The sequence below is a fragment of the Vigna unguiculata genome, chromosome 2, assembly GCF_037176805.1.
Source record: "Vigna unguiculata cultivar grain cowpea cultivar isolate G323 ecotype 2 chromosome 2, ASM3717680v1, whole genome shotgun sequence".
NCBI lineage: Eukaryota > Viridiplantae > Streptophyta > Magnoliopsida > Fabales > Fabaceae > Vigna > Vigna unguiculata.
Window position 1 is genome coordinate 35,797,829 of NC_140793.1, and position 20,791 is coordinate 35,818,619.

At 29.5% G+C, this 20,791-nt stretch overlaps 3 protein-coding genes across 8 annotated transcripts; all 3 read right to left on the minus strand.

The window, feature by feature from the left end:
* LOC114173319 (uncharacterized) lies at window positions 1-3,775 on the minus strand. 2 transcript variants are annotated; one of them, XM_028057617.2, is made up of 7 exons: window positions 3,583-3,775; window positions 2,923-2,995; window positions 2,773-2,828; window positions 2,580-2,669; window positions 2,347-2,486; window positions 585-639; window positions 1-461 (listed from the first exon to the last, which is right to left on the minus strand). In XM_028057617.2, exons 2-7 carry the CDS (start codon window positions 2,987-2,989, stop codon window positions 264-266), a joined length of 606 nt encoding a protein of 201 aa, XP_027913418.1. In that variant the 5' UTR covers window positions 2,990-2,995; window positions 3,583-3,775; the 3' UTR covers window positions 1-263. The 2 variants fall into 2 exon arrangements, with proteins under 2 accessions (XP_027913418.1, XP_027913417.1); XM_028057616.2 differs by having other exon boundaries at window positions 1-464.
* A 2,816-nt stretch (window positions 3,776-6,591) lies between these two features.
* LOC114169888 (uncharacterized) lies at window positions 6,592-9,452 on the minus strand. 5 transcript variants are annotated; one of them, XM_028055297.2, is made up of 8 exons: window positions 9,263-9,429; window positions 8,419-8,488; window positions 8,190-8,298; window positions 8,018-8,100; window positions 7,500-7,563; window positions 7,275-7,392; window positions 6,905-7,059; window positions 6,592-6,810 (listed from the first exon to the last, which is right to left on the minus strand). In XM_028055297.2, exons 3-8 carry the CDS (start codon window positions 8,250-8,252, stop codon window positions 6,727-6,729), a joined length of 567 nt encoding a protein of 188 aa, XP_027911098.1. In that variant the 5' UTR covers window positions 8,253-8,298; window positions 8,419-8,488; window positions 9,263-9,429; the 3' UTR covers window positions 6,592-6,726. The 5 variants fall into 5 exon arrangements, with proteins under 5 accessions (XP_027911098.1, XP_027911089.1, XP_027911115.1 ...); XM_028055288.1 differs by lacking the exon at window positions 9,263-9,429 and adding an exon at window positions 9,029-9,215; XM_028055314.2 differs by lacking the exon at window positions 9,263-9,429 and adding an exon at window positions 8,563-9,012.
* Window positions 9,453-10,121: 669 nt separating this feature from the next.
* LOC146888530 (uncharacterized) lies at window positions 10,122-12,020 on the minus strand. Its single transcript, XM_085668391.1, has 3 exons — window positions 11,863-12,020; window positions 10,902-11,032; window positions 10,122-10,416 (listed from the first exon to the last, which is right to left on the minus strand). Exons 1-3 carry the CDS (start codon window positions 11,930-11,932, stop codon window positions 10,399-10,401), a joined length of 219 nt encoding a protein of 72 aa, XP_085524517.1. The 5' UTR covers window positions 11,933-12,020; the 3' UTR covers window positions 10,122-10,398.
* Between the last annotated feature and the right edge of the window lie 8,771 nt (window positions 12,021-20,791).

The following is a 20,791-nucleotide window of genomic DNA, read 5'->3' on the forward strand; positions in this document are numbered from 1 at the left end:
TAATTCCCAATCATGCTGGTACCGAAATGGCATTAAGTTGTAACTCGTATAGACAAGAGCAGAGCACACATAATAATCCAAGTGAAAACATTAAAGTCATGGACGAAACTTAATATACAATGTGTGGTGCGGCCGCCAACCGAAGAACTAGTGTTGGAATCAAAGGGCACTAAAGAATTTTTCATTTGCACCAAAAACCCATAAGTAAGGACAGAGCAGGCCGAGACACAAGATCATCAGAAGTGGATGCATCACTCAACATCTTAGTTTCCAAATCGACCTCTTCCCCACGGGAGCCTCCTATATCCATTTCCATTACGCTGCACAGCATTATTCTGCATCGACAGAACTCTCATTCTTTGCTCCTTCATGTTTGCAAACAGCGAATCCAGCGTCTGAGGCTTTTGCTTTGGCATTATATCCACATTCTCCACCTGCTTCTGAGAGGAAGGAATTGGTTGCTGCTACAAATTTATAAAAGAGAGATATCAGATTACAGAACCTACAGATAAATAGCACAAACACTAATCTTGAATATTCACATAATACAAGTTAGAAAACAGATAAAACTAGTAAAGAAATACCTTAGCAGCAAAGCCTCCATTAACAGCCCTTCTTTGACCAACAGGAACTCGAAATCTGCACCGAGGAAAAAAAAGAGTGTAATCTAGATGGGGAAACAAAATAGAAAAAGTCAAAGTACTCCATCAATCATCGCGTAACATCAGGATGTCCAGCACCACGAACTATCATTTGTAATAGAAACAGATATCACTCAGTAATCTCTCTTACTACAGAAGTTGCGTCACTTACCATCAGATTCTAACTAAATCCAACTATTAAGAAAGAAGAAAGTATATTAAGCAAAAAGAGAACACCAGTCACATAGTTGAAGAACATCTCACTGTCAGTGAACAACTTTTCAGATTTTTCACAGAAACCCGTCACTTGTGGTCTTTGGCATTGTACTAGAACTCAACAACTTGTGCAGCTGTGTGATATTTTACAATAACCCATAAATGGATATTACCATGGAGGCTGTTGTATATACAAAATAGAGCACTTAAGGATTTAAAGCTTCCACAAGTATAGTGTAAAGAAGCAAGAAAATTTATCTGCATGGTGACTAGTATTTCCTCATCAGCAAAACACTGTATGACACCTCTGCAATGGACTACAAGCTTGAAACAAATATTAAGAAAGTGAATGCCACGACCACACGATGTTTACCAGACCCAGAAGAACTTCCCATTGATTTGATTTACTTGAATGCCAATAACAAAAAGTTTCCTTCAATGCCAAATCCATGAAAAGACTCCAGATTCTTAGTCACATTCTTTTCTTAATCGCACAGAATGAACGGTGTTCTTTTCAATTATGTGGCCAATGGCTGACAAAACTATCTTAGAATGAGTCAACGCAAGACTATGAATGTGGTCTTTGCAATTCGTGGAGGATCCCAACTGAAAAAAAAAGATCCCGAGTTTGCGTTGTAGTGCACGCATCCTTGCAGCATTAGCTCATTTTGGAGAAACCATTAGGTGATAGACCCAATATCATTTCAAAGAGAAGTTTCATAGCAAATACACAGATCAGCAAGAATCAAAGCCAGAGTACAAAGGATAGTGACAGCCAATAAAAGGGTAGCAATTCTCACAATGAAGAAGTCTAAAGGAGACTGACCACAAATGTAATGCTTAGATGAGCCCATCCATTCAAAATGGCTAATTCTCAAAAAAATAAACATGCTAGTTACTTAGTGCCACAATCACTACACTTGCTTCTAAACAACTGAAATAGTTCATGGTTGGTTTTTCCATGTGAGTCAGCCACTAACTATTGACAGTCAGGTGTCCAGACATCTTTTGCATGTGGCGATACAGCATACCCTTGTCCACACTAGGATGAGACACTTGATAAATACTGTTAAGCTATCTTTTCTAGCAACGGATTCCACCGGACAAGACTCCATTTAACCAGTAACCCATTTGCATCACCAGCTAACTCAACCAATATAGGTCCAATTATCTAGCATGAATATCCTTAGTAACATTCAACATAACCCACTCAAACCATGCAGGAGTTTGGACAACAGTTTTACGAGATTTTAATGCAACATTCAATTCAGAATCCCAAAACATAGTTGGCTTGCATTCATGATGTATAAACTTGCTCCTTTTGAAGAGAAAAAAAAATCTTAGATATGGAAGGCACACTGAGTTGGGCCATGCTTTACCTGCAAAAATCATTTTACAATTTAAGAATGCCACAACACATAATATCATCATGAAGGGTTAAATTATCACAGTAAAAAGACATCATAATACAGTTGAAGAAAATAAATACCTTGGTTTATTCCAGTTGGGTACCCTATTACGGTTAGGAACTCTATTCTGCAGAGGAGCAGTAGCAGCTTTTCGCGCAACATCAAGTGCAGCAGGAAATTGGTTCCCCTTGAAATTAGATCTTCTTTTCGCAAGAGCCCCCTGATAACAGTATTTAAAAACAAAAAAATTGAGACGTGTACATAGGCAGAATACAAAAACTTCAAATAACCATATTTTCAGAAACCAATGCACCTGTCTAAGAGAAGATCTGGATTCCATATAACGCTGGACCTTTGCAGTCTTATCTTGAGCGAAATTGTTTGAAAACTTCTGAGCTTTGTTCTGTAAAGTTGTAAGAAGAAAGTGAAACGGTAACCTCCGGGAATATTTCAAAGCAACGACATAAAAAGGAAGTGGAAAGCAATTTTCCAAAACAGATACGTACCGGAACCCTTCTTTGCTTCTTAGTATTCGTATTTTTAGACATTTTGATTATGTCATCTATCATATCAATATCAAAGAATGATAAATATTAGATATGTCAGAAAGAGTGAGAAGAAAAGCCAACATACAAAAGGTTCTTTTAAAAGCACACCTAATGTCATGTCCATCTTCTTTTCTGTAAGCGCTATTGCCTCGGTAGTAAGAGGTTTGGCTGCCATCTAGTACTGCACGGAGAAATTTAGTCATATAACAAAAAAAAAAGATATCCCATAAAATAACAACTAAACAATGTCAACCAAATATCAAAACCACCTTACAAAGAAGTCCATCAAACAAGACCAGTTACGAAAGAAAATAGGGTTTGTCAAGAACTTCAGTCAGAAATTGTCAAGAAATGGTGAACAAACAACAAGAATCGATTACATAAGACATGAATCATCACAAGGAGGAAAAATAGCGCAAAGGAATCAACAAAATGACCTAAATACAAGAAAATGAGCAAGAAACACGTTCCGCTATGGAATTCTAGAATAAATTGATCAAATAATTCAATCATGGAATGAAATCTAACAGAGATAACAGAACGAATCAACGTGATGCCTCCTCCACGACACCGTAAGAAAAACCCTAATATCAATAATTACACATCCATGACTCTTCACAAAATCAAAAAGATTATCATCCTGTTTCACTTTTCGCTCGTCACGAATTTTCTATTAATGAAACATATATCCGATTGATAGCAAAATTTGTACATTGAGATTTCAATATTTTGAGAACAAAATGGAAAGGTTGGATAAAAGAGACTTACTCTTTTGCGACGGTAGAATTCAACAACTGAGGTTAAATTTGCGATCGGAGATTGTTAGGGTTTTCGTCGGCACTCAAAAGCAACGAAAGAATAGAGAAAGAAGGGGAGGAAAGAAAAAACGAATGTAAAGGTTTACGGAAAAGAAGAGGTTGCGATATTTATGCTATGTCGATGTAGATGGCGGTGCCTCACATGAACGCGTTATTTATTTGCTCTCTGCGGGTCCTTGAAAACAAGGGTTTTGGGTATTATTTCCCCACCCCAATTAGAACGTGACACGTGGTATGATATTGTTATTTTAAGGATTAATTGGATTTTAACCACAACTCTTCTTCTCTATTTTTGAATTGATTACTCTGTCCTCCGCTAATTTCTAATATTACTATAGAAAGAAATTAGAAAAAAAAAATGTTATATTCAATAAACGTATTATTATATTACCGTATAAATTGTCACCAAAATAAATAAACTTTTATAACAAATTAAGAGAAAAGACATTAAGGAGTATGCTATTAAATTTTACGAAATGTGAGATTAAAATGATCTCGTATTACTTTAGAAAATATATTTAAATTACATGTAAATAATTTTGTTTTCAAGATAGCATTTTTATAATACTTGTGATAATTTTAACAATGTAACTGAAGTACATGGTTGAGATAAAAAAGGATATACCATGATTCAATCATAAACTATTATATGGAATATCATTATTAGTTTCTGTAATAACTTTAAAAATCGTTAAAGTAAATTTGATCTTATTGATGAAGTAAATTATCTTATAAATGAAGACGTATAAAATAATTTTTCATATCTCATTATCACATCAGTTGTTTGCTTTCATATGTTTTCTCGTTTTTCTTCTTGTAAAATTCCTCCCGTGAAATTTACTATGCAATAAGATCGTTCGGTACGTAACTTTATAAAATATTAGGCCGTCAAATTATATATTTTTATATTTGTTATATAAAAATTATTTTTTTATTAAATAAAAAAACTTTTTATATTTTTGATTTAAACTATTTTCATAAATTTCTAATCTTTTTAATTTATTGAACTCATATATAATAGGTATTCTAATTTATATTTCAATTCAATGTTATTCATTATGTGTAATGAAATTTGTAATACAGTGTCAAATATACTTATAAAATTTTACAAATTTTATCATATAGCAGAAAACACAAAATTCATAAATTTTCATAATTTAATAAAATTACTAAATTTTATAATTTAAAAAGGTTATATTAATTTGTGGATAAATATAATTAGGATTCATGTCAATATCATAAAAGAATTCCAAAATCAAAATTATGGTTCATACTAATTTGGAAAAAATTTAAATGAGGAAAATTATCATAATAGAAAAAAAATCATAAATCTAACATACATAAATCATAATAGAATATTAATCTTCCTTCATGAGAAATATTGTGATGATTCGTTTTTAACCTCTCTAGTCTCCAATCTTTATATCCAGATTTATCTTTTTACCTTTTTTTCTAATTGTTATGTTTTATCGATTACTTACTAACCAAAAAACCTTATAGTCGAGAGACAATATCTTAATTTCTTTTGTTAACCAACATCCATCAAATTAATTTTTATTTTATTTTATTTTGTAAATAATAAAAATATATTAATAATCAATGTATATAAATAAAATAGTGAGAATTTTTTTTAAAAATTATTATAAATAATACAATAACATATAATATCATTTCAAAATATATACAACAAATAAAATTAAAAATTTATGAGGAATCATGACTCCCCTATGTCATAGTGAAGTTTTGTCGGTGTGTAAATATACAACTTTTAATTTTAACGGTCACCAAACCATTTTATCTTATATGGTTAGAACTATAGTGTTATGTTCATTTTACACTCTTAATACATTTTATAAGGGTCATCTTTAGGGATGACAGAACATGCTGAGTTTGACCGACTAGCTCATTGATATGTATGAAAAATATGAGTTAGGTCGAAGATTTTTACTCGTCAATCTATTTTGGTCTAGTCTATCTAATATGTTGATTTGACAGAGAAAACACGAGTCAAATGAGCATGATTTGTTGACCCATTTTTTTTTAAATAATAATAAAAATATTTTTTATATTATATTTCTTAAAATGTAAATATATAATAGTAATATAATTTAAATTATTAATCCTTACAAATTAAATTATAATAAAAAGTTCTAATATGTAAATGTAAGAGTTATTTAAATTTATCCAATTAAAAATATTAATTAATCAATTAAAAACTTAAAAATTATTTATATGATTAAATATGTTTTATTTATTAATATTTTAGTATATGTACAAATAAATTTTGAAAAAAAAAAGTTGTGGGTCAGCCCACCGGCCCATCTTGTGATGGGATGGGTTGCAATTTATGATCCATTTTAGGACACAGCAAGTTAACCCAACCTGACCTATTATTGATAAGTCAAAGGCGCAACAACGTAAAATAAACCAGACCAACTCCTCTCTTAATCACATATAAGTAAAACTATTTAAACTAAAAAAAACTTTTATAAAAGTTTATAAATATTTTGATTGATATAATAGATTTAGAGAAATTATAGAATAATACTCTTACAAAAGTACTAAATTACTTATAAATTTAATTAGTAATATGAACTTATGTTAAAGATAAATATTTAATTATGTTTAATATTTTTTTTATTCAATTGAGTCTTGATTTTGTTTAAAATTAATCTTTGATAAAATTGGTGTTAACACACCTTAATAAATATCACATGTCAGTTACCTAACGTAGTATAATATTTTTTTTGTATTTTCTTTTCTATTATTTGTAGGGTAAATATATAGTTGAGCGTATATGATCTGTCGTCGAAACCAACCAATATCTCTAACAGTTTAAGGCATAATAACTCAACTTTAGCTTCCATTTATAAATTATATAGATTTGGAAGATCTAAAAGGCAAAGTTTAAATTTTTTTATAACGAGTGGGTAATCCTGGAACTGGAATGAGCTAAGAGTGACAAAATGATCTGTCTTTATTCAATTACTGCTACTTATATGTTATGTACAACAAAAACAAAAATGTAAACAACAAAAACATATTTACTCGTTAGCTTTCAAGTCATCTTGAATTCACCAAACAAGGTGCAATGTTACAAGTGTATTGAACTATCAGACTTTGATGAATCAGATTCCAATTTGCAGTCAACGTCTAAAGCTGATAACCACGAGTCCACCTGAAAGAGGAATCATAGAGTGAAATACTTAATCTACTTAGGATGTGATTATGATAATGATTAGGAGTAACAAATTATCTTAACTTATACACACCTGTATTTTAGAACTGCTTGAGCATTCATATCGTAAACCATGACGAGTTAAGATATAAAAGCCGTGTCGCGTCTCATCATCTTCACGCTTAAAACTCGGTAGTTGGTCAATTTCAACAACATCTGATAGAAGTGTTGAGTCGTGAGGACTTAGATCTGCCATTTACTTCCTTCATCAGTAGTTGTAAATGAAAGCCAATAATCTAAATCTAGATCATAAATAAATTTGATAAACCCAAAGGAATTTCGGCACCAATAAGCTATTAATCAACCCATTTAAAGATGTTACAGCAAGAACTACAATTTTGCATACAATATAGGACATGGTAGCAAAAGAAGGAGAAAAAGAAAGAAACAGGGAACCATATTACCTGTACACAACAAATATATGTATAGACATGCACCATAAAGAACAACAAAGCGAGGAAGCCAATCATCTATGTCAATGTCATCTATAGGTGGAAGTTCACCTGGAAGTGCTGCCCATCTCTACAGAGAAAAACTAAAAGCAGATTAATACCAAGCCTCTAGGTAAAATGTTAAATAGATGCAGAGGCTGATGTAAAGTAAACTAAAGGAGGCTGTTCAGTAAGTACTTTTCGAATGTACAAATAGCCACATAGACGAGCTGAACGCAAGGTTTCATCAATATTGTCCAACCTGTGAGAAACAAAAAGATTAAAAATTTACTGACATAGAAAGCACATTTATGTCTCTTAAAGCATGTAAGAATTCCCCACAGAGGAAAGTATTGGATTAAGATTCAACACCGAATTTCTGTAGTCGTTCAATGTAGTGATTTACTAATTTCAACAACAAGATGAGTAGATCCCACTATTGCAGCGGGAAGAATAAGTACAGTGACATAGGAAAAAATGAAAGAACAAGGGTAGTTAAACTTCATCTATCCTTACAATGCATGTAATCACACACACGTATAGACTACAAATCTATGGCTAGCATCTGAATTCCTAGCTTTGTTATATTCAACGTGATTGGTTATCCAATCAAAACACGAGAAGAAAAGTGACACTAAGCAGAGTGCTACATGAGAACTCATATTACATTGTAAGAAAGAAAAGACTGCAGTTGTCCAAAGCTACAGAAAACTCACCTAGCTCTCAATTGAGCTTCCCTCTCTTCTATGTCAGCAAGTTCTGATCGAAGTGACTCTACCTCAGCAACTGTTAGCACTACCTACAAAATATAACTTGTCTAGGTAAGATGTAACAAAACATTCACCAATGACAAAAAGCCGCTCTTTACAAAAGATCTTGAATGCAAACCTTTTCCTGACCACCATTACTGGAGCTCCATGACAGCCTCGGAAGAGTAAACAATTTGAACATGGAAACTATCCTTAATATTCTTCAAGTCAATAGATGTCAGTGAGACCTAAAGTAGGCTTTACCGTGTAAGCTTTATCGAGTGGTTGAATTCAAATACAATCAAACACTCCTAATGAAGTACCAAAAAGAGTTAGCAGTTCCAGGTTTTGTTAAACAGATTCTACACCTGATGTTGGAAATCGAGAATGATTGGGGATGACCTTTGCTTCGCAAGGGACATCATCCATTAAAGAGACCTGCAAGAAGTGAAGATAAATCCATATCAGAGGAAAAGTGGAAGACAGTTATGATAACTGCAAATGTGAATTACCCTGATACATGAACAACGCCAAATCAGATACAAATTAAATCCTCTGCTGACATCACCATTTGCACCACTTTTCTTTACCAAGACAAATATTAAAAGCCAGTTTTGCTGAATTTAAAGCCTGGATTCCTTTTTCTTAAACCATGTGAGCATAACACACCGGCCAGCACTAGAATAATACAAGGACGGTTCCGAACATAAATAAACACAAACTAAAAGGGAAAAAGCAAAACACCGATTTCCCCAAACTAAAATATATGGATTACGGTGCTCAACTAAAATAGTTTGAAGCAAAGACTACATGAAACGATTATTATCCCCATAATCCTCAATCCCATTCATCAACTCAACAGAATTAAAAATACTACAGGATAGGGGAAATTTTTCACCGTTTCACCTTGAAACGAAACGAAAATAGAAATCTTAAAAATTAATAAATAAATAAATAAATAAATCGAAAGCGACTGACAGGCACAACGATCAAACTGGTTCATGTCATATTTGCTGACTCAAACCATATTCTCAACCAGCGAGGATCGAAGATAAACTGGTGTGTTCATAAATAAGTTATTTTAGGTTGGGAGAAGAGAGTGAAACTTTGAATGTAATTAAATTAAACAAGTGGTACAAAAGGTTGAAGATTATTGTTTTAGGAATATTAATTAGCAGAATTAAATTTAAGAAGAGAGAAGATAATTGGTACCTTTGGTGGGCACAAGAAGAAACGAGGAAGGTAACAGCAAAACGCATTTCACCCAAAAACCAACGACAAGGACGGGTTGTTGTGTTGTGGTGGGTTATTTGTGTACAGTGGTTTAAGAATCTTAGCTGTTTTCACCCAATCACAGTTCTGTCTATTGGACGTTAAATTGTTGCACAAGACACGACACCACACTCCTTCGTAGAAGGCCATAATCTTCTGCAAGTACCTGCTTTTATAGTCTTTAAGGATGATGATATTGATAATTGGCTTTTTAATCTTTAAAATCATAAGATAAGATACTATTTAAATTTAATTTAAGTACCATTCTTTCTTATCCCCAAAATATTAAAAAAAATCCAGAAACAAGAATGAATAAATAAACAAGGTGTATATACATTTTATATCATACATCAGTTATTATAATAAATTTAAGAATCAGTTAATAAAATAAAAGATTTTCAATATTTTTTGCAGTAAAAAAAAACATAACCCAAAGATAAATTTGATAATATTTCAAACAGTAAAAATATGTACGTATTTTAATTTTTGATAAGATTAAAGATTAAATAGTTTTATATTTTCAATTATCATTTAAAAATCAAAATAATCTTCGCTTATCGATTGTAAAACCTAAAACCGTTTAAAATTTAGATATCATCTCATAACGTTAAGAATTAAACTCATTAACCTAGTACCATATAAAGTAATTAAATTATAACTTTCCCCATTGAAGAACTCAAGTGGATAAGATAATTATTTAGAAGTACCTTTTATTTATTAGAGGTACCTCGCACATATAAACTTGGATGTGCGTAAATATACAATTCCTGTGTTGTGCAATAAGAGCAGAAGCAGAGCCTTCAGAAATTCAAAGAAATATAGTTGTTGGTAATTAGACAAGTCAGTGCACTGTGCCGTAGATGAAATTACTAACTACATAACCAAAACTTGAAACTTCTTTTCTCTCGAGTCAATATTCAATTTCAATAAGGGGGAAAATTAAAAAGATGTACAATCTTAATCCTTTGCGTATATCAATTATTGACAAAAAGAATCATAAACTTTGAATAATGAATTTTAGACCCACAAAAATGAGTTCCCAGTATGTATATATACTTTCCCTTGAGCACACTCGATTAGACAGAGCCGCCCAACTGCACAAACACAACAGTAAATGTTTCTATTAGTATAAAAAAAATCAACAAATTATAGATATGGATCCACGATAATCACATAAGAACATCAATGATCAATAATTAAAAAGAAAAATTGTTCAAGCAAAATCCTAGAATGGTCTCAGAAAGTGTATGGAAACAATGGAAAAAAAAAGACAGAAGAAACCACAGGTCATGTAAAAAGACTTAATTAGTAACACATTTCAACGAACCAATTAAATAATTTTCTCTTATAACTTTTGGTGACATCGTTTAAGTGATTTTAAAATATAAAAAAATAAAAAAATAAAGTCACTTAAAAGATAACACCTCAACTCGTAACAGAAAATTGTCAAAATTTAACTATTAAAAAATATTTTCTCATTTCAACGGTGATTCATGTCAGTGGCGTACCAAATATTTGGTTTACATGCAAAGGTGAAAATGGTAATATTATGGATGACCTTGCAAGGAATTTTACATACCAAAACTGCCTCAATCTCCTCATTGGACAAGGGATTTCTCTTGGGTTGAAGAGAGGCCTTCCCTCCAAGTGTGATTAACGGTGAATTGCCATTACTTGTTGAAGACAAAGCTTGAGTCTCAGGTGCAGAACCTGCAAGGAAATTTATTAGAAAATTGTACAACTGAATTATTGTGTCAACAACACGGAAACTGAACAACAATTGATATAACAGTCTTCACAAATATCTAACTATTATGAACACAAAACAGTAAAAGAAAACTCCAAAATTACATGATAACCAGTTAAGGTTTCTGATCAACCAAACTTGGTTTCTAGAATAGTGCCTTTTCAAGAGATTTATCAGCAGGAAAAAGAAGAAGCAAGTTTAAACCAGTAGTGTCAAATACTATGGTCAGATAATAAAATATTTGTGATGATTGCGGGTTACTAAGTATGGAGGTTTCTGATATTTGAATAATTCAGTACTAGACATTGGAAATACGCATCATTAGCATGAGCATAAACGTTCTTCATGGCTTCTAAGATGCCTCAATAGTTCATGTGGGCAAATCCAAGACATGTACTGTATCCGCATCAGAGGTTAATTTTAATTTCCAATCAAATCGAGCAAATAACAACATGGGTAAGCCAATACATCACAATAAATCAAAAAAAAAAAAAATGTAAAGGAATGGAACTGCCCCCAAATGTAATTGCAAAACGTAAATGACATAACAGTGGCAATTTGGCAAACCCTGCGAACAAGAAAAAATCACGCATTTTACTTAATATCGAATTTAACCAGATAAGAAACAGAAAATTTTCCCGAATGCGAAATTTAAATGGTGTGAGGTGAGAAATTGCAGGCAAGTGATCGCAAAATTGGGTTAATGCTTTGTAATTATAAAATCTGAATGAATAGGAATTGGATAGTGAATAGCGAAGAAAAAAAAGAAAAGGGAATGTGTGTAATGAATTACCAGAGGGTTTGCCATGTCTCTGAGGAAACTTGATACGAGGAATTCTTTTCATAGCATGCCCTGCACCCATTGCTGATTACCCAATCGAAAAAGAGAACTTGCAGTATTCCTGATTCCAATTTTCACCAGGTTTTCATCTTTTACACTGTTAATTTGGGCTTAATTAGTTTTTTTTTTCTATTATTATAATAAGCGTTGTCATTTTTTCTGTATTTTTTTATTGTTATTATTTGTATTTAATCCTTTTTTTTTTCTTTTTAGCAGTAGCTCAATGTTAATGAGGTTTTTTCTTTTTGCACTCCCATGAGTTTTGGATGTATCCTCTCCTCTTTAAAATGAGTAAGTCGGATAGTTTGTTTTGAATTTTTTTCCAAATTTTTAGAACATAATTTTGATAATAGAATTTTCAAAATAAGATTTTTGGAACTGACATTTTCAAACAGAATTTCCATGATAAAATTTTTAAAATAAGATTTCTAAAACACATTAAATGTACTAGCGAAAACATAGGTGCGACAGCGCCCGCCTATGTTCGTATTTTTTAATTTTTATAAGAATTTGAGTTAAGATCAATAATATTTGCTTTCGAAATATATATAATAAATTTTAAAATAGTTATTAAATAAAATAATTGTTAAAAGTAAGTTTTTTTAATAACGATCAAAAGAAAAGAGATTTGAAAAAAAATATTAAAGATAAATTAATTATAAAATAATTAATTTTTAAAATAATAATTAAGGATAAAGTTGGAAAACGAAAAGTGGACACAAAAGAGAGAATCTTCTTTGTATACATCCTCTTTATATATTGAATGAGACACAAAAGTCGGTCAAAACTAATTATATTTCTCTATGTATACACAATGTTCCCTTAAAATAATGTAACATTTAGATTTTTTGTTTCAATGTATATAAATTGTTTTCTTGACAAATTTAAATATATACGACACAAATCATACTTTAATTTACAAAAATTATAATTTAATAGAAAAAAAATTGATGCATGCGTTTGAATTTTTTTTTTTCATACTTTTAAATCAACATCAATTTGAACCGTGGAAATATGTGAAATAAAAAAATATAAGTTATAGAAAAATTAAATATTAAAGTAAAAAAAACTAAAATATTTATAATAAAAAGTACATATTAAAGTAAAAAATAATAGTAATTAAACAACATTTTTTTATCGTTTACTTTTAAAAAAATTGAATTTTTATTGATTAACTGCTCACTAATTGAATTATGTATTTTATTTTTTCATTTTTCTTCAATAATCTCTTATAAACACCACGTACACTCTATTTTTTAATTCAATCACCACCATTGAGACAATGATCGTGAGCTTCTCATCCCCATCACTACTATATAAGGTAATGTCGCCTTGCTCTTGTCATCCCACATTACCACCTTCACTGCAATTCAAACACCTCACACCCCACCCAACTGGTGTTTTTTTATTTGAACCTTAACTCTACCTAACATATTATCATTCTCTTATATGTCTTTGCATTTTTCTCATCTCTTTATATTTTTTGCTTCACTACTCCCATTTCATCTTTTTTTTTTCATCGTCTCATAATATTTTTCTTCAATATTTAGGTTTTTACCAATTTCAGAACTCTATGTTTTCCACTTTGACAAAATAGTTATTTGTGTGAAAGATGAATACAAACTAATTTAAGCTTGTCCTTTGAATGTTTTCTTTTTATTTAGAGTATACAATTTTTTTATGTTATTGTTTATACACTTGCTATATCTAATTTGAGAAAAAATATTATGTTTCAATTGTTTAAGAGGGACCTCACAATTGTGGTGTTGGTGTTCAAAAAACTTTTGGGTGTGATACTTTATAAGCACATTACAAAAGCGACTCTCTTTTTTTGCTATGTGTTAATTAATTATGAAAGTGTAAAATTTTCTCTTAAATTTCCTCTTTCTTTTTTGAAGGGATTTAAAAATTTAGCAAAACTAAAGAGTATTTCAGTTCAGTTCTGTTTAATTCGGTTCGGTTAGATTTAGTTCAGTTCGGTTCAATTCAGTTCGGTTTGGTTCAGTTAGGTTCGGTTCAATGCAGTTCGGTTTGGTCCGGTTCGGTTAGGTTTGGTTCAGTGTTGTTCAGTTCGGTTCAGTCTGATCCGATTCGAATCGGTTCAGTTCAATTTAGTTCAATAAAGAATATATATAATGAATTTTTAAAATAGTTGTTAAATCTAAAATTAGAAAAATAAAATATGTACATAAGAGAAGTTTTTAAAACAACTATTGAAGACAAAAGAGGTTTTTAGGTTAACGGTTAAAAGTAAACTATTTATAAAATAATTAGTTTTTAAAATAATAATTAAGGGTAAAATTGGAATAACGAAATATGGACACAAAAGAGGGTGTCATCTTTATATATTGTTATAAATGAAAAAATTAGTCTAACTAAACTTAACTATAATTATCTGTATTGTATTAAAGTAACAAAAAAAACTAAACTATTTATAATAAAAATTAAATATTAAAGTAAATTTTTTTTTTCATCGTCTAATAATATTTTTCTTAAATATTTAGGCTTTTACCAATTTCGGAACTCTATGTTCTCCACTTTGACAAAATAATTATTTTCGCGAAAGGTGAATACAAACATTTTTAAGTTTGTCCTTTGAATGTTTTTTTGTATTGAAGGTATACAGTTTGTTTATGTTATTATTTATACACTTGTTATATTTAATTTGGGAGAAAACATTATGTTTAAATTGTTTAAGAGGGAACTCACGATTGTGGTGTTGGTGTTGAATTTTTTTTTGGGTGTGACATTTTTTACGCACATTACAAAACGATTCTCCTTTTGCTCTATATTAATTAATTATGAATGTGTAAAATTTTTTCTTAAATTTCCTCATCTTTTTTCAGAGGTATTTTAAAATTCAGCAAAAGTAAAGAGTATTTGAATTCACTTCAATTCGGTTCGGTTCAGTTTGTTTGAGTTTGGTTTGGTTTGGTTCGGTCCGGTGTGGTTCGGTTCATTGCGGTTCAGTTCGATTTAGTGCGGATAGGTTCAATTTAGTGTGGTTCAGTGCTGTTCGGTTCAGTTTAGTGCGGTTTGGTTCGGTCTGGTCCAGTTTGATTTGGTTCGGTCTAGTTTGGTTTAGTTCAGAGTGATTCTATACGATTTGAACTGGTCCAATTCGGTTCATTTCAATTCGTTTCGGTTCAGTTCAGTTCGATTTGATTCAGTGCGGTTTGGTTCGGTTCAATGCAATTTTGGTTCGGTTCGGTCCAATTCGGTTCGGTTCGATTCAATTCAGTGCGGTTCGGTTCGATTTGGTTTAGTGGGTTTCAGTTCGGTTCAGTTCAATACAATAAAGAATATATAATGAATTTTTAAAATAGTTGTTAAATGTAAAATTAGAAAAATAAAATATATACATAAGAGAAGTTTGTAAAACAACTGCTGAAGACAAAATAGGTTTTTAGGCTAACGGTTAAAAGTAAATCATTTATAAAATAATAATTAAGAGTAAAATTGGAATAACAAAACTTAACTATGATTATCTATATTATATTAAAGTAACAAAAAAAACTAAACTATTTATAATAAAAATTCAATATTAAAGTAATAAAAAAAATTCATCGTCTTATAATATTTTTCTTAAATATTTTGGCTTTTACCAATTTTGAAACTCTACGCTCTCCACTTTGACAAAATAGTTATTTCCATGAAAGGTGAATACAAACATTTTTAAGTTTGTCTTTTGATTTTTTTTTATTGAAAGTATACAGTTTGTTTATGTTATTATTTATACACTTGCTATATTTAATTTGGGAAAAAGTATTATGTTTCAATTGTTTAAGAGGGACCTCACGATTGTGGTGTTGGTGCTCAAAAAATTTTGGGTGTGACATTTTTTACACACATTTCAAAATGACTCTCTTTTTAATCTATATTAATTAATTATGAAAGTGTAAAATTTGTCCTTAAATTTTCTCCTCTTTTTTTTTTGAAGGTGTTTTAAAATTCAACAAAAGTAAAGAATATTTATGTTCGGTTCTATTTAGTTCAATTCGGTTCGGTTCAATCCGATTCGTTTCATTGCGGTTTGGTTCGGTTTAGTGTTGTTCACTGATGTTTGGTTCGGTTTAGTGTGGTTCAGTTCGGTCTGGTCTGGTTCAGTTTTGTCTGGTCTGGTTGTGTTCGGTTCGGTCTGGTCCGGTTCGGTTCAGTTCAATTTGTTTCTGTTCGGTTTGGTTCAGTGCGGTTCAATTCGGTCTGGTCTGGTTTGGTTTGGTCAAGTCCGGTTCAGTGTGGTTCGGTCCGGTCCGATTTGGTACGGTTCGGTTCGATTCGGTTCAGTGGGGTTCGGTTCGGTTCGATTCAGTTCAATTCGATTCGGTTCGGTTTAATTTAGTTCAATAAAGAATATATAATGAATTTGTAAAATAGTTGTTAAATGTAAAATTAGAAAAATAAAATATGTACATAAGAGAAGTTTTTAAAACAACTATTGAAGACAAAAGAGGTTTTTAGGCTAACGGTTAAAAGTAAACTATTTACAAAATAATTAGTTTTTAAAGTAATAATTAAGGGTAAAATTAGAATAATGAAATATGGACACAAAAGAGGGTATCCTCTTTATATATTGTTATAGATGAAAAAAGTTAGTGTAACTAAACTTAACTAGGATTATCTGTATTATATTAAAGCAAAAAAAATAATTTTTTTCATCGTCTTATAGTATCTTTCTTATTTAGGCTTTTACCAATTTCGAAACTCTATGTTCTCTACTTTGACGAAATAGTTATTTTCGTGAAAGGTGAATGCAAACATATATAAGCTTGTCCTTTGAATGTTGTTTTTATTGAAAGGATACAGTTTGTTTATGTTATTGTTTATACACTTGCTATATTTAATTTGGGAAAAAGTATTATGTTTCAATTGTTTAAGAGAGATCTCACTATTGTGGTGTTGATGCTGAATAAACTTTTGGGTGTGACATTTTTTACACACAATGCAAAATAACTCTTCTTTTGCTCTATATTAATTAATTATGAAAGTGTTAAATTTTATGTTAAATTTTCTCGTCATTTTTTGAAGGTGTTATAAAATTCAGCAAAAGTAAAGAGTATTTATGTTCAGTTCAGTTCAGTTCGGTTCAGCTCAGTTCGCTTAGTTTCAGTTCGGTTCGGTCTGATTTGGTTCGATTCGATCCGGTTCGGTTCATTTCGATTCGGTTTGGTTCAGTGTGGTTAGGTTCGGTTCAGTGCAGTTCGGTTCGGTTTAGTGCGGTTAAGTTCGGTTCAGTTTGGTCTGGTTCAGTTCAGTTCAATTCGTTTCAGTTCGATTTGATTCAGTGTGGTTCGGTCTGGTCCGATTTGATCTGGTTCGATTCGGTTCAGTCTGGTTCGGTTCAGTTCAATATGATTTGGTTCTGTTCAATTCAGTTCAATAAAAAATATATAATGATTTTTTGAAATAGTTGTTAAGTGTAAAATTAGAAAAATAAAATACGTACATAAAAGAAGTTCTTAAAATAACTGTTAAAGACAAAAGAAATTTTTAGGCTAACGGGTAAAAGTAAACTATTTATAAAATAAATAGTTTTTAAAATTACAATTAAAGATAAAATTAGAATAACAAAAATTAGACAAAAAGAAGAAATTGTCTTTATATATTATTATAGATGTACAAATAACTTTGAAATAGGAGTTTCGAAACAAGCTTTGCTAAATAAATTTTTTAGAATGTTTTTATAACGATTTTGTTCTTCTTATTTTTTTTAACAACATGTTTTCTTAGGGATGTGAGCATTTTTTTTTTATTATTAATAATATGAGAGTGCAGTTAGTAATAATGATGTGAAGAAAGCAAAAGCCTGTAGTGAACTTATGCTGTCGAGATGGAATGAGATTATGTCCATGAGATTGATTACTCAGTGGTTTAATCTATAATAATATATAAAAGGATTTTTTTTTATGTTTATATTTTAAAATATCAATTTTATCTTTTAAATATAATAATTTATTAAATTTTTAAAAATTGACTGTTATTTTTACCAATTTTCATAAAATCGGCTATCTCTACTTGTTTTCTTATTCTTTATTTATTAATAGTTATTCTTTTATTTGTTCTGATATATTTCACTTTATTTTTAATAATATAATGTTAGTTTATATATTAACTTAATAACATTACAATAATATCACCTACTAATATAATATTATGCATATTTAAAAAATACATCCACACATGCGTGCGCTTGTATTTACGCTAGTTCTATAATAAAAAAGAATGAGTTAGACTGGAAGTTGGTACATTAAATCGGTTGTTTCCTTAAGTTAAAATAAAATGCAGTTATTTTATTTATTTAGTTTTCATCATTCTAATGTTTTCTAATATGAACAAATAAATATACAAAGAGAAAAATAATAGTTGTAAATAATAAGTTTAAATATCATATCAATATTAATGCCAAACACAAAACTAGTATTTAAATAAAATTCAAACAACATAAAAAATCAAATTTCAACAAGTTAGATACAATTTAAAATCATATAACTATAAATGCAAATTAGTATCTAACTTTGAGTAATTGTTGTCTCTTATTCTTTTATAACATTAAAGTTAGAAGTCTTTAATTGAGAAATTCAAAACATATTTAATATTAACTAATGAATTATTAAGTAATAACTAATATATATATATATATATATATATAGAGAGAGAGAGATAGAGGGGGGAGAGAGAAATTAGTTCATGTAACTAATTTAAAGTCAAATGAGTATTTTAAGATTCTCTTAAAATAGTGGAAGAATAGTATTTGATAAATACACGAAAATCAAGACTAAAACCAAGTTCACTATCAACTGTGGTGATTGAAATGTTAAACACGTTACAAGGCATTTTAAACCGGTTTTAAAACTAACTCAATACATCCAACTTACATAAAAAAAAAATTACATTAAGATTTCCCCTCGGTCATGGAAGTAAAATTTTATTTATCAACAAAATAATTACGAAGTATATTATCTGAATGATAAGAAAATATTTTTATCATAAAAAGAAGAATAATAAAATACAAATATAATATCCAAACATCAAATCTTTTATACAATAATATTTATTAAAAAAAATTATGTAACTATAGAAGGGATTTAAGGTAATTTTTAGACTTTATTATTTTAATAAATCTTTTAATTTTTTTTATCCATCTTCGAGTATGATACTATAGTTTATTAGAAATAACAAGTCTAGGTCATAAAACAAGTATATGAAATTGACATCAGATAAAAGATACATCTAGATTAAAAAATTCTATTAAATTATTGTATTTATAAACATAAATACTTATAGGTTAAATACTATTTTAATAAAATTTAGAAAAAAAAAATGTATTTTCGCTCTTAATAAATATGTTGACCCAGTCTGAAGTCTTGTCTAATCCAAAACTGTTCCATAATTTCTACGTAACCCATTTTTTGTTCCATTCAGAAGGCTCCAAACCCTTTTTCATCAACAAAGACAGATTACGAAAGGTAGAAAAAGTAGTGACTTTTTCAAGTAAAAACAGATTTCAAAACACCAATCTAAATATGAGTTTTTAATACGTTCAAGATCTTTCGGGAACCCATTTGATTCAAATCGTTGTCTCTCTCCACCCTAATCAAGAATTCATATATACCGTAATTTTATTTTACTTTTAGATTAGGATTTCAAATATATTTTATCACACCGATGTATATGTTTATTATATTTATTTATAATAGACTAAATATTAATAATTATTTAATATTAGTGATTTGATAGACTTAACGGATAATAATTTGTTTGTACATATTTCAAATGAGTTAATAACATTTCTAAAGATAGACGTTAAATATAATTCAATTTTATAAAACTAATTAAATAATATTTTTAAAAATAAACTTTAAATATAATTTAATATTATAAAATTAGTTTGTAAAGTAACACTTATATTTATTATATTTTTTATGTCCATATTTGATTTTTAACACATATTTAAAAATGATAAGATGATACGACAGGTTAAAAATTTTAAATTGTTAATCTATTTTGGTTCGATCTGTACAAGTCAATTTGTTTGACGTGTCAGTCTAGTCTAACTTATTTTTAATCAGTTAATAATAGATTTGGCAGACTATTATACTGATTCGTTTTGTCACCTTTATTTTTTTTTTATATATATATATATATATATATATATATATATATATATATATATATATATATATAACTTTGCAAAATAAATGTTTTTCTTTATCAAAATTACTGATTTTTTTTTTCAAAAGTGAATCGTTATCAAAATTAATTAATAAATAAGTTCCAATATGATAACAAAAAATGTGATGTGATTAAAGTTGTAAGTTGAAAGATAGTTTAAGTTGAACGAGTCTCACACGATAAGCAATTAAGCAAATGAAAAAGTATAGTGACGGGAAAATAGGGCCTTAAACATCACCTTCATGCTGCCAAAACAGGATTAGATGAGACAGATAAATCTCACTCTCCTCAACTCGCATCAACTCATCAACGCAAACGACAAAACTCCATTCATTTACATCTAATTTCTTCCATCTTATGCTTATTCAAATAAGTTCCTTTCCTTCATATGTTTCACAAAATCCAAACAACACAGTTTTTTTTTTTTCTATTATATTTTTATTCATATTCTTTTTTATTTACTTTTCCACTTATAATTTAATGAAAGTTTGGTCGATTAGGATAAGATAATTTTATTATATTATTATCACGTTCAATAGTTCTGTATAGTTTAGAAATCGAGATATAAGAGAGTTTAATTATTTTTTCTTTTTTTATTCTGTAAGATATTTTTAAAAAATAAGATTATCATAAAACCGATGTTTCAAATCGAATAATACTCAGATTTATAGTTCAATCAATGAAATTAAACTTCACCAACATATCTCTC

What these genes read in the sequence shown, in the direction of transcription:
- LOC114173319 (XM_028057616.2), bottom strand. Translation starts at nt 2,989, where the DNA reads ATGGCAGCCAAACCTCTTACTACCGAGGCAATAGCGCTTACAGAAAAG. An exon ending in GAAGATGGACATGACATTAG is followed by an intron (nt 2,829 to 2,922) that starts GTGTGCTTTTAA and finishes TTGATATGATAG; the next exon opens with ATGACATAATCAAAATGTCT. An exon ending in CCAGATCTTCTCTTAGACAG is followed by an intron (nt 2,487 to 2,579) that starts GTGCATTGGTTT and finishes TACTGTTATCAG; the next exon opens with GGGGCTCTTGCGAAAAGAAG.
- LOC146888530 (XM_085668391.1), bottom strand. Translation starts at nt 11,932, where the DNA reads ATGGGTGCAGGGCATGCTATGAAAAGAATTCCTCGTATCAAGTTTCCT. An exon ending in GAGACATGGCAAACCCTCTG is followed by an intron (nt 11,033 to 11,862) that starts GTAATTCATTAC and finishes ATTTCCTTGCAG; the next exon opens with GTTCTGCACCTGAGACTCAA.
- LOC114169888 (XM_028055280.2), bottom strand. Translation starts at nt 8,252, where the DNA reads ATGTTCAAATTGTTTACTCTTCCGAGGCTGTCATGGAGCTCCAGTAAT. An exon ending in GTAATGGTGGTCAGGAAAAG is followed by an intron (nt 8,101 to 8,189) that starts GTTTGCATTCAA and finishes TATATTTTGTAG; the next exon opens with GTAGTGCTAACAGTTGCTGA. An exon ending in CATATATTTGTTGTGTACAG is followed by an intron (nt 7,060 to 7,274) that starts GTAATATGGTTC and finishes AGTAAATGGCAG; the next exon opens with ATCTAAGTCCTCACGACTCA.